Source organism: Sminthopsis crassicaudata, chromosome 4, assembly GCF_048593235.1.
Source record: "Sminthopsis crassicaudata isolate SCR6 chromosome 4, ASM4859323v1, whole genome shotgun sequence".
Taxonomy (NCBI): domain Eukaryota; kingdom Metazoa; phylum Chordata; class Mammalia; order Dasyuromorphia; family Dasyuridae; genus Sminthopsis; species Sminthopsis crassicaudata.
In genome coordinates this window covers 383,555,335-383,568,297 of record NC_133620.1, presented here as the reverse complement: position 1 = coordinate 383,568,297, position 12,963 = coordinate 383,555,335, and the positions used below count along the sequence as shown (strand labels likewise).

At 36.9% G+C, this 12,963-nt stretch overlaps 1 protein-coding gene across 5 annotated transcripts in view; it reads right to left on the bottom strand.

The window, feature by feature from the left end:
• The window catches only part of NTPCR (nucleoside-triphosphatase, cancer-related), a 40,399-nt gene extending 27,833 nt beyond the window's left edge, over positions 1 to 12,566 (bottom strand). For 3 of the 5 annotated variants that reach the window (XM_074262413.1, XM_074262412.1, XM_074262417.1), the window contains exons 1-4: positions 12,432 to 12,566; positions 8,671 to 8,833; positions 7,164 to 7,260; positions 5,499 to 5,555 (exon numbers count right to left, since the gene is read on the bottom strand). In XM_074262413.1, coding sequence (XP_074118514.1) covers positions 5,499 to 5,555; positions 7,164 to 7,260; positions 8,671 to 8,833; positions 12,432 to 12,465 — 351 coding nt within the window. In that variant the 5' untranslated portion in view covers positions 12,466 to 12,566. The remainder of the gene's footprint in view (positions 1 to 5,498; positions 5,556 to 7,163; positions 7,261 to 8,670; positions 8,834 to 12,431) is intronic. The other 2 variants (XM_074262416.1, XM_074262415.1) reach the window with 1 other exon arrangement.
• Positions 12,567 to 12,963: the final 397 nt, after the last annotated feature.

The window sequence follows — 12,963 nt, the reverse complement described above, 5'->3', positions numbered from 1 at the left end:
GTCTGAATAATGATACCCTATTAAAGAGTAGGTAGCTCCATTCCCACTCAGTCCTAAATCATAAGCATGGGATGCCATGACTTCCTCACACCATAATGCCAGAGAAACATATGCCAACTCTGTCAGTTTCCTCAGTGGGAAACCAAGAAATAACATCCAAGAAACAGGAGCATAGATTTAGAGTTAGAAGCACTGATTCTAACCCTCCTCATTTTACAAATAAAAAAAGGTGAATGGACTTGCCCAAAGTCACATGGGTTGTAAATATCAGAGCTGGGATGTAAAACCAGGACCTCGAATCCTGAATCCCTTTGCTTTTCTCCCTACTGTGCCAACTGTCTCTAATAATAAGTTCTCAGAGCTCACTAAATATTACAAATCTATTTTTCAATCTAATGATTCTGGATAACTTGTTAAAAACCCATTTTTTAAAATTACAGAGTAGTTAATGCATCATGATCAAGAAAATCTAATAAGATATAACAATTTTACTACTTTATCTCCAATTACTCAATGATTAAGGTACTTAGGAACTCAGCCTACCCAATACTGAAAATAAACAAGTGAATTTATTTTTATTTCAGTGTACATTATAATCCATTTTTGGAGAAATACCTATTTTTCATAGAGGCAAATTAGTCCTCCTAGGGCTGCAGAACTTCTACATCTGAGATGTAGCAATAATGGAATAATGGAAGGAACATTTGGACTTTGGAGTCAGGAAAGTCTCAATTCAATTCTGTCTTCTAACAACTAACCATAAAACAAGTCACTTAAATTGTTTACCTCAATTTCCTCATCTGTAAAGTGGGGATTAAAAAAAAAAAAAAAAAGCACTTACCTTCCAATGCTGTGAAGATAAATTTGTAAATTACAATAAATACAAATCTTAGGGGAGCAAAGTGGTCTACTGGCTAGAACACCAGGCCTAGAGGGAGGAAGACTTAGGGAGCTCAACTCTGGCCTCAGACACTTACTAGCTATGTGGCCCTGGGGATGTCACTTAATTCTGTTTGCCTCAAATGAGCTGGAGAAGAAAATGGCAAATCTATCCAATAACTTTGCCAAGAAACCCCAAATGGGGTTATGGTGTGTCAGATGTAACTGAAAAATGACTAAACAACAATGTAAACTTTAAAACAGCACATAAATGCTAGCTATTAGTACTATTTGAATATACTTTTTTTTTTTTTTGCAAAGTTGCAGAAAAGACCTGACCATTAATTCCTGCTGTATCTCTGTCTGAAGTTTTATTATTTAAGTGTTTAGGAATAACTGCAAAAAGGAAAATTCCTTGCTTGGGGAATTATTTTGATAAATTTCCACTTTTGATAATTGCTATTATTTTTGTTCCATTCTTTATTGTTAAATGGTTAGTTTTGAACTGTGGTGTTCAGAACTGGCTCAAATCCTATCTCTGCTACATAAAGCATTATTGTCAAGTTATTTTAACCCCTTAATACCCAAGGCTTCCCTCTAAAAGCAAAAGTCACAAAGCAAGTGCCAACCTGCTTTGGTAGAATGACTTTTCTCAGTAGGAATTCCCTAAAACAAAGAAAAATAGGTTCAATTATTTTTTAATTGCAGTTATCAGATTCAAGAATAAAACAAATTTCCTTTAAAACCTTTTTTAAGGGTTTGGACTTATGTGTATAGAATTTAAGAAACCAGAAAAGGTAAAAAATAAAATAAAATAAAAAATAAAAAAGTTCATAAAAAGCAAATAAATAATGCTGATGGAAAAAAATTTATCTATTTGCTAACATTCTAATTCCAATAAATGTTAATAAAATTTTTTCCATCTTTTCATGGAAGAGCTAACTATTTCTGATCTTAAATTATACCCACTAGACCAAATCATGAAGCAAATGAAGTTCATCTTATGTGCCCAGATTTCCCTTTCTAAATTGTTTTCTCTTCTTCTTGGACTAGCCACTCCCAAATTCTACCTAGCATTCTCCTGTTCTCATCAAAAATAAAAATCAAAATGCCTACTTAAGGAAAGAATATAAAAACAATTTAGAATAATCTATAAAAAAACTAAAAAAAAAAAATCATTGTGTTACTCTTTTCTGGGGTATTTGCATATCAAAAGGGAACACAAAAGCCTTTAGGAAAAAAAAAATGAATTTCTAATGATGTTTCAGGATTTAGAAATATAGTAACAGAAAGATCTCCTTTTAACAGTATCACTTGTAATAATGGTCTTAAAGAATGGACCTGGAAAAGGAGTCATAACTAGGAATTCTTTATACTTAATAGGAACAATTTAGTGGGGTTCCCAGAGAAAGACAATCTCATGTGGTAAAGAGTAGCATGTAAAGGCAGGAAGTATCCTGCCCCCTAGAGACAGTCTAGCCCAAAATAAGGAGATGATTATTAATAACCAATGATTTGGGGAGATTCAGATGCTCCCCCCTTTTTTTTAGTCCTCATTTTAAGAACTTCTCTGAAAGTTAAGCTAAACTTCTTCTCTCTCCAGACTTCTTTCAAGTAAAGCAGCGATTGTGTTCTTTTTGGGATAAATTAGGGATAAATTCTTTGTCCAAGGTTGGGGCTAAGTCAGAAATAAATGACATAATCAAAGTTCATTTCCAGCCCCTCACTATAATATCCATTTTCTCATTAACTATTAACAAATCAGAACTGATTACCAACCTCAGGAACATCCCTCTTCCATGGACATATAAGCTATTAAGCCCACCATCATGACTGTCTTTGATCAAAGAGAGGTGATCAAATGATGATCCTTTTATTAAAATGTTGGCATTATTGATAAAATGACTAAATTAGCCAGAAATTATGATTCTCAAACCTTATAAACATCACAAAAGTATGGTCTGTAGTTATGGATCTGTGCATCTCTGAAAGAAATAAAGGCCCACAAAGGTTGGAGGACCCAGGAGAGGGGTGCCATGATGAAGGGGCCAGCCCAAGGGAATAAGGTGGTCACACCGTATGGCTAGCACAGAACCACAAGGTCCAGGGAAAATGGTATAGATATAGACAAGAGGACTGCTGTAAAGGGAAAACATCCACCCTCCCCAATTGGATGTGAGTTATCTGGGGAAAATCCCAAATCAACTCACCCTAGTTATAGTTCAATCTAGAAGAAGGTATGACAGTAAAGTTTCATTGCAGTTTATCTTAATCTGCCTCACTGTGAACATTTTTCTACACAAAGAAGCTCTAGTAATAGACAGTGGAAGCTTTTGATTTCAAAGCCTATTCTCATAATGCATTGATTAAAGGATGAGCTAAGAAAAAAGGAAAATAATACTCCCTTTGCTATCAATTAAAAAAAAAAACCATAAGCCCATTCTTCCCTTTAGATAGTTATGTCACCATTGGAAGCTGATTTCTCTAAACTTTACCTCAAGTCCAATGGTCTAAAAGAAAATAAGCATTGCTGCTGGGTCAAGTATTAACAAAATAAATTTCTCTGCTCAAGAGTCCTTTTCCACTTTCTGCCCCACTCCCAAGGACGCTTTTCAAGTCTTTGGTAGAATTTATTTCAGAGTTAAAAGCATTTCTACTCTCAAAAATAAATGGGATTTTTGTTTGTTTGTATTCTGGCAAATCTTGTTCTGATCAAAAAAGATTCGTGTGAATTTTAAAATGTTGTCATATGTCACTAAGTGGTCTCAATCTAGAATTATGTCTCTTTATTTATAGTTAACATATATATATATATATATATATATATATATATAGTTAACATATATGTTAATATATATAACAAATGTTGAACTACTCTTGCTGCCCTGGAATAAATCCAACTTGATCATAGTGATTTTTTTTTTTTAATCTAGCTATCGTAATTATGCTAATATTATGTTTAAAATTTCTGAAGGAACATTCAATAGTGATCCATAGTGTCTGTAGTTTTCTGTACTTGATTTATACTTCTTTGACTTAAATATTAGTACTCTGCTTCATAAAAAATATTATCAATTTCTGAGAATAAGTTATACAGTATAGATATTAATTTTTCCTTAAATGTTTGGTAGAATTCATTTGTAAATATGGTGAATTTTGCCTGGACAAGGACCTCCATTCCTATCTTCTTTTTTGGAAATTAGGGTAAAGCTAATTTCATTTTATTTTTCTGTAAATGAATTGTTTAAAGACTGCCTGTTTCATGTTCTATTAATTTGATAATATGTCAATATAAATAATGTTCCATTTCTTTTAAATTCCCAAAGTATGTAACTATCTAGAGCACAGAATCATGGCAAGACATTAGAAACCCAAGCTGAGGACAAGAAAGACCCATAACTGACAAATAATTGCTGTATGAGCCTGGACCTTTATTCAAGACTCAGGGTTGCAGATAAGATTTTGATCTGCATAATAAGTTTCCTTACAAAGAAGTATCTATATCAGGGAAAGAAAGGGTCCAGGATAAAAAGTCCAGGTAATTGTATATAGGAGGTTCTGATATTTCTTCTCTGCTGTTACTTTCACTTTATTAATTTTTTATTTTGGCAATCTCATTTTCTTCCCTCTTCCTTTATATTAACTTAGCAAATGTTTCTTGATTTTGTTAATCTTTAAAAAAAATAGATTTTAATTTTGTTTATCAATTCTACAGTACTTCTCCACCCCCTCTCCAGTTTCCTCCCCGCCCCCCAATCTGTTTATTTCTTATTTAATTTTTGAAAATTTCTTTTGACAATGTAATTTCGTGGTATAAGCAGACTCTGGAACAGAAATCTTGAATTCAAACCTAAGGCATCTTTAATGCTGAGTACAACATTTCAAGACTCCACCTAACATGTCATATCCCAATTTAATGTCCTCTCCTCAAATCAGATTTCTCAGGTCTTCAATTTGCTTAGCTGAATTAGCAGCATTCCAAATTTTATCCCTTCCGCATCTCCATCTTGGTTTTCTCCCCACCTTTTCCTACAATTGCCCCAAAATATACTTTCTAAAACAACAGGTAATATATATGGAGAGAAAGAATGAGAGAGAGAGAATGTGTCAGAAAGAGAGAGTCAAAGAGATAAAGAGATAAAGAGAGAGAGAGAGAGAGAGAGAGAGAGAGAGAGAGAGAGAGAGAGAGAGAGAATATATGAATGAGAATGGAAGGCCTCTACTAGCCAGCAAGGACAACCTCACAACTGAATTTGGTTCTTGTCCTTCCTAAACTCTAGATTTCCCATTCATGATGAAATAGGTGCCTTTCTCCTATGAAAAAGAATCTTTGTCTTTCCTTTGCTGAATCCATTCATTATACTTGGACAGTAACTCTTCTATTGAGACTCAACTTGTATCCATGAATCAGAAATTCAAACCTCTCATTTTACAAGATTCCAAGATCTATGTAAGGTGAGTCAATTAAATACTCAAACAAAATTCAAATTAAACTTAAACTCCTATTCATTTTTTTAAAAAATGCAAAAATTATGCATACTTAAAAGCAGCTAGGTGGTACACTGGAGTCACCAGCCAGGAGGACCAGAGTTCAAATTAGCTTCAGACACTTAACTTACTGGCTGAATGGTCCTGGGCAAACTGCTTAATCCCATTTGTCTCTCCCATTCTCCATCCTGCCAAAAAATATGCACATTTGATATCCTATGGCACTTCTCTTTTTAGGGAAAATGCAAGAAAACAGTGGATAAAGAAACATATATTTAAACAATGAGAGAAGATCATAAACTCCCCCAAAGAATTGATTTTCTTAAGGTCATCTAAGGCAATATCAAAAATAATGCAAAAAAAAAAAAAAAAGAAAGAAAGAAGTTTCTCAAACAGAATAGAGCACTTGTTATTTCAATGAATAACCGTTTACAGAAGCAAAATTTTCTAAATCAGTCCCTTTATTACTAAGTTTGAAGAAATTCTGGCTTCCTGTTCAACTACTCTACTGAAACTTAGTTCTCAAAGACCACCATCATCAAATCCAAGGGCCATCCTTCAGTTCTCCTCTTCCTCCACTTGTCTACAGAATTTGGTGGGATTAAGACACCCCTTGGCTTTCTTCAGTAACTTTGCTCTTTCTTGAATCTCCTGACTGATTCATCTTAGTCACTCATGTTAACATTCTCTTCACATCTCCTAGTGTGGAGGCTCGCTAAAGCTCTGCTCTTGGCTCTCTTTTTCCGCACTTTCTCCAAAGCTGATGTCATTCACATGACATCAGTGAGCACCACCATGGATCTAGCCCTAATCTCTCCTATTCATCCCAAATCTCTAACTGTTCAGAGTATCTTCCACTGAATTACCCACTGGTACCTCAAACTCCAATGTGTCCAAAACTTACTCTTCTATCTTGTCTTTTTCTCCTAACCATGTCTTCTCCCACCTTCCTTGTTTCTTTTGTTAGCACTTTTCCAAGGTTCAGAAAGCTGTTATTTTTCATCTTTTCTTATCTCTTGCCACTTACATCAAATCAGTTACCAGGCTTGTCAATATGTCAGCCACTCCATAATTTTCATCCATTCTTTCCTATGCAGTAACAGGGCTGCTGTCACAATTCAGATCCTAAATGGGTTTTTTTTGCCCTTAAACTACTCCAACTCCCCTCCCCCCAAAGCATGTCTGACATAAATGACAACAGCAACAACAAAAATCTTTTTTAATTTATATATCTTAAGTTTCGTGTTCAAAAAGCCTCAGTGTCTCCCTATTGTTTATGAAATAAAATATAAATTCTGTACTCAGGCATTTGATATTCTCCAAAATGTGACTTCAACCTACAAGAAGCAACTTGTCAGAACCATAAGAGTAAAGAAATGCTAGTTTCAAATCTTAGCTCAAATCCTGGCTGTGACATTTACTAGCTTTGGGACCTTAACCAAGAAACTTCACCATTCTGAACCTCAGTTTCTTCAATTGTAAAATGTAGGGAGATACAAGGCCTTCAAGCAGTAAAACTAACAAGGCTAAAAAAAAAGTGCTTTAAAATGGAAAGAAATAGCTCATTTGCATATAAATGAAGACAAACAAATGTTGGGACTCTAGTGACTATGTCATAGGGCTTATTTAATAATAGTACCTGACAGTTAAACAGCCAATTGGCCTAGATGCTATGAGGTATAAAACTGGTCTTCTGTGATTCAGAAAAATGGGACTCTGGTCAAAAGGTGGGCCAGACCTCCCCCAGAGAGCAAGGGGGAAAGATTGGGGGAGTGAAACTTTAAGTTAATACTCACATTTTTCAACACGGGGAGAGCCAACTGCTCAAAAGAAATAAGGTCGACCACATACTGCCCCACTCGGTATTCCCTTCTTCCAGCGGGAGGTTCTGACCTAGATGTAAAAAACAGCTTGTTCTGAATCACATCAGTTTCCTCCGTAGATGTCTCATTTTCAGCCCCACTCCCTGGGGCTTTCCCTCCCTCATGGGCTGAATCAACCCTAAAACTGGGGGCCTGCAGAAAGGACTGCATCCCACCCACTTCAGGGGCCGGGACAGGAGGCCCCATACTGAGTTATGATGTCAGAAGGGACCTTGAGACCTACTATCACCAGCACCATATTTTGTATTTATTTTTCTTTCTTTCAATACACATTTACTAAGTAAACTTTTATTATGTGCTAGGCATTATCTAGACATTGGAAATGCAAAGATAAAAAACAATCCTTACATCATAGTACTCAGAAATATTAATGCACAACTCCATGAGGTAGGCCCTATTATTAATCTCATTTAACAGATAAGGAGGCTTAGAGCCATTAATGACTTGTCCCAGATCACACAACTAATGCATATCTACAGCAGGATTCAAACTCTGGTCTTCCTGTTTCCAAGTCCAGGGCCTTCTTTATTCCTTATGTATCTAGAGGCTTATGTTAGAGACAGCTAGGAGACCAGAGAACAAAATACTAGGCCTGGAGTCAGTCAGAAAGTTCTGAGTTCAATACTGGACTCGGACTTTTACTTGCTGTGTGACCCTGGACAAATCACTTAAGCCCTATTTTGACTCAGTTTCTTCAATGGTAAATTGGGGATAATAGCATTTACCTCACAAGATTGTTGCAAGGATCAAATGAGATACCTCTACAAGCACTTAGGACAGCCTGACACAAAGTAGGTGCTTAATAAATGCTTATTTCCTCCTTCTCTTCCTCCCACTATGTAAGGGTGGTTTTCCCCAACAGACTGTAAATTTCCTATAATGCAGAATCTTTTATAATATTATATGGTTATTCCCAGAATCTAGCAAATACCTAGTATACCATAAGTGTTTCCAATATTTTCACATTTTACCTTAATTTGAATTTTACATATATATGTATATATATATACATGGATAATACATATTACAACTTTTCAAAAACAGGAGTGCTTTTTTCTTATTTATATTTCCCACAATGCAACATGATATCTGCAAGTAGTCAATAAACACTTGCAGAATTAAATTGATTCCAAAACCTATTTCTGTGTTTTAATTTTTCTGGGAAACTGCCCAAGTTCTGGACCAAATGACCCAGATTCATTTCATTTAGCTCTCAAAACCTAACCTCCTTTTTAAACACCATGCTCATATATGAGGAAGGAAAGTAGAGAGAAATCTTCAATTTGATGAGGATACCAAGAATATGATTTTAGAAGCTGCTCTCAGAACAATAAGCTTCCATTTCACCAGAACAGAAAGCCTCCCATTAATATTTAAAAGTACATAAAAGGAAGAACCCCCACAATTTAAACATCAGTACCCAACTCTAGACAAAGGACCCCTCAATCCAGACAGTGTGACCACATCAAATCCTATTCTTCTCCCGCCTTGTCTGACTTCTTCTGTATAAAATCCATCAACAGGCACACCCAGTGATCTGAGAGCATCACTGGCTTTCTGGATTAGTGTGGTTTTTCCAACCCCTAAAAGAAAAAAATAAGGTACCCATTAATAAAGCCAGGAATACCAGAGTTTACAAGATCCAGAAGGGCAATCACCCTCAACAGTGTACAAATGCACCCCATGAATATTTATTTTATTTTAATTCTGATTGCTCCAGGTGTTAAAACTTTTTAATCTCAAATTGAAACAAGAAGAATCACAATCTGCTGTTTCTGGGTTTTCTTTTTACATTCTGGAGCATGCTTAGTTTTGTAGCACATGATGCCACTGCCAATTCTAGGTAACAAAAGGGGCTTTGATGTTAATTTCTCCTGGCAATTTACACCTTATGGAACAAGCCTTTGTTTTCTCCTGGCAGACAGAAGACTTGGTTAGACTCATTTTTTTCATCTAGGAAATAAAACCAAGGAGTCTAGGTCTTAATCAATGCAAATCAGGATTTGGATTTCTTGGTTACTTAACACTGGAAGCACAGGGGGAAAAAAAATATCCTTTTGATTAAGGAGTCTGTGTCACTTTCTAGTTAACTGGCTTGGGCATTTTTATCTATGCAAAATGGGTTCCTTTAAAACAAGGGCTGCCCTCTCTCTCTACACAATCTTTGCATTCAGTTAGTAACTAATGTTTGTTGAATTAAATTGAACTCCCAATTTAGAGAGACAAGGTCTCTCAGAAGCACTAATTTTCAACTAAGTCCCTTCTTCTACATGACCTGCTTATATCTTATAACCTTAGAATGCTAAATTCCCAGCTTTCCTCTATGTTTTCCTCTGAACTCCTTTATCCAGTAGTATCTATCCAAATAACACTCTGTCTTCTGGTCCTCTGGCCCATTCCTACAGGTGTGAAATGTAACAAGTTAATTTATATTACCATCTACTGTGCTAGCAGAACAGTGAGTACTAAAGAGTCCTGGAGGATCTTGAAAACATATTTAAATTTTGCTTTCTGGAAGCATCCAGACTTGATCTAAGGGAGTGACTCTAATTATTCTACCCAAACCTTCTGGGAAAAGATGAGCTACAAAGAGCATACTCTCTCATCAGGAATTAGAATACCTGATTTCTCACCTCAATACCCATACAGTATGACCCTGTTCGAGTCATGTACACCAGGGCTTTTTCAATTTTTTTCCCTTATGTCCTCTTTTCACCCAAGAAATTTTTAAGTGATTCTGGGTACATGGACATATAAAATAGGTATGCAAATCAAACACTTATTGATAATGAATCATAATTTCATGACCTCCACATTCAGTTATAAGACCCAATATCAAGTTGCAGACCAGTTTAAGAAGTGTAATACTTTAGAAATGTTATTATTTTCTTCTATAATACTTTAGAAATATGTTATTATTTTCTTCTAAGTTTCTTTCTTTGTAAAACTGGGATATTCTTTGCACTAATTCACAAAACAGTGCTCTGTGAATTTTAAAAACACTATGTACATGACAAACTTATTATTTTGAACCATTCTCTAGTAATATCAATCAGATGACTACCTATTCTGCAAAAAATGCAAGGTTAATGCAAGGTTAACCCAAATTCCTCAAAAAAAAATCTTTAAGATTCCTTGAAAGTATTTCTTATCAAGGTGGAACCATTTAATTTTATATATCCATTATATTAGTGTGGGACCACCTGATTCCATATCTCTATAGAGGATTGAAGATGCTAAAATATGAAAAACAATATGCAAGGGTTCAAAAACCTGAAAGAATTTGAAAAGAAATATTTTCTAGTAAAAGTGCAATTTTAGGAGTCTGAAACCTAAGCTTTAATTCTCACATAAGCATAAGCATTATTTCGGTTAACTCCCTATACCTTTGCACCTTGCTTTTCCTATCTAAAATGGCTACATTTTAAAGTATGTTTCTTAAAGGAATATCATGAAGATAACATGTTGTTATGTCAATGTACTTTAGATGTTTTCTGTGCTTGGAAAAAAAGGGAAAAAAAGTCTTCTTTCCTCTGATAAAAAATACTTCTGATTTTAAGATGCTTAAGTGTATAGGCTATTATTATCATAATAGATCCACTAAGTGGTTGGTCAGAGTCTAGCCTGGGAAGTGAACCTTTTAAAGGAAGGAGGAATATCATTTTTTTCCCATAGCTGTATCTCCAAAACCTAACATAATTCTTTGCATATATAAAAGTGCTTATTTAATAAATGTCCCCTGAACTGAAATGAATTCTATGGGGAAAAGTGTATGGAACTTTAGAATATAATCCATTCAGAAGTTGGAGAACTGTCTTTAATTTGTTTCTAAATGTTTTTGATTGCTTTCCTCCAGGTTCCTTTTAAATTTTAAACCTCAAACTCAGCTTCTGCTACAAGGGCAATAAACAGTGGAAATAAACATTGAAGTTGGAAAAAAAAAATTCCAGAGGTCAGTATTTCTGTGCAATGAAAAGAGGAATAATGGATTGAAGCAGCCTATAGCATATGATGACCTATGTCCTCACAAGTGGTCTAAAATAACAGACCGTTTGAAGGGTACACTAGTACCCAGGAAAGTCTTTTTAAAGACAAAAACCTTGAGAACCATCTTGTGCCCAGGGAGGATGCTCTTTGGGGATTTACACAGTCACATACAGCAACTCTCCGGGCAAGTCAGTTTCCTTTCTGCAACAAAGTAGCCAAGAGACTCAAAGATTACCGGCCTTGCCCAAGACCACACAGACTTTATTAATAAAGGCTAGCATTTCCATAACACTTTAAGGTTTGCAAAGAGCTTTACAAATATCATCAGCTAATTTTCACACCAGTCTTGGGAGACAGGTGTTAGGATCTCCATTTTACAAATTAGGAAACTGAGGCAGACAGAGATCTGGGGCACGTGCTCAGGGCCACCAATAGGAAGTTTCGCTGGCTGGTTCTGAACAGAGAGAGCCTTCTGGACTCCAGGCCCAGTGCTCTGCACTCTGTAATTGAACTGCTAGACAAACAGCCTCTTGTTATCGGAAAACTAATTAAAAACCAACAACTTTAATGGCTTCATTATCTATCATTTTCGCTTCTCCCTCCCTCACCCACCAAAAAAACAAGTCAGAAGTGAAGGATAATTAAGGTTTCCCCCAGCCAGGAAGCTAATTCTGGAAATAAATTTTTCATCTCCAATCTTGATTATTTTGTTTTCCATCACCGTCGCTATTAATAAAGTTGACCTCGCGCAGGGGCGGGCCAGGGAGCGGAGCGCGGTTTGGATTCTTGACCCTGGGAACCCAGAGATATGGAGTATCAGCCCCGAAGTGGGGGAGGGAGGAGGAAGGGGGAGGGAGGAAGAAGAAGAGGGAGGAGAGAGGGGGAAGAGGAGACGGAGGAGGGGAGGGAGGAGCTGCCACTCTGCAGGCGCCACCTCGGCCAAACAGACCGGGGACCAGGAGGATGGGGACGCCAGGGAGGCGACCGTATCCATATCGAAGCCGACGGTACCCTGCGGGTGCGTGCTGTACATCCCCGGGTAGGATCGAAGGCGGGAAAGGACCTAACCTTCCTTCCGTGTTTCTCAGCTCGCGCCTACTAACTGAACTTAGAAGAAGCAGGAGACGTGGGGGAAGATCTCTAGAAAGAACTTGGACCCTTGTGATTGCTGCTCCGCAGGGGATCTGGCTTTACCTGGGGGCCCCGTTAAGAACACATGTTTGGTCATGGCTGGGGTCAGGAGCTCTCAGATCCTCCCTCCTCGGCTGTACAACCTCCGGCTCCACCTCTTTCTCTTCCGTTTCCCCTCCCTTCTTCCTCTCCTTCCCCTCCCCCTCCTCTTGAAGAGGGCGGAGAGTTCTTCCTTGGATGGTTCACCGCGCATGCTCTGTGTCCCTTTACCTTTGCATCCTGAGTTCAAGGGCCTGGATTGTCCCGAACAAAGGCAAAAACTTCATTGTCTCCAGAACTAGCTGCAGCTCAGCAGCTGATACAGCTACTTGAATTTGAAGTGACGTCACTAGCGGGACTTGCGGATCACGTCAGCGACATTGGTAATTAAAAGTAACGGTAATAATAATAGCATCCATTTCTTAAGTACCTGCAAAGTATTAAATTCTGTGGCAAGCCCTTTACGAATATATCGGGTCCCTGGATGATAAACGCTATTATAATCTCCATTTTGAATTGAGGAAACTGAGGCAAGAGTCTAAATGTTTTTCTTAAG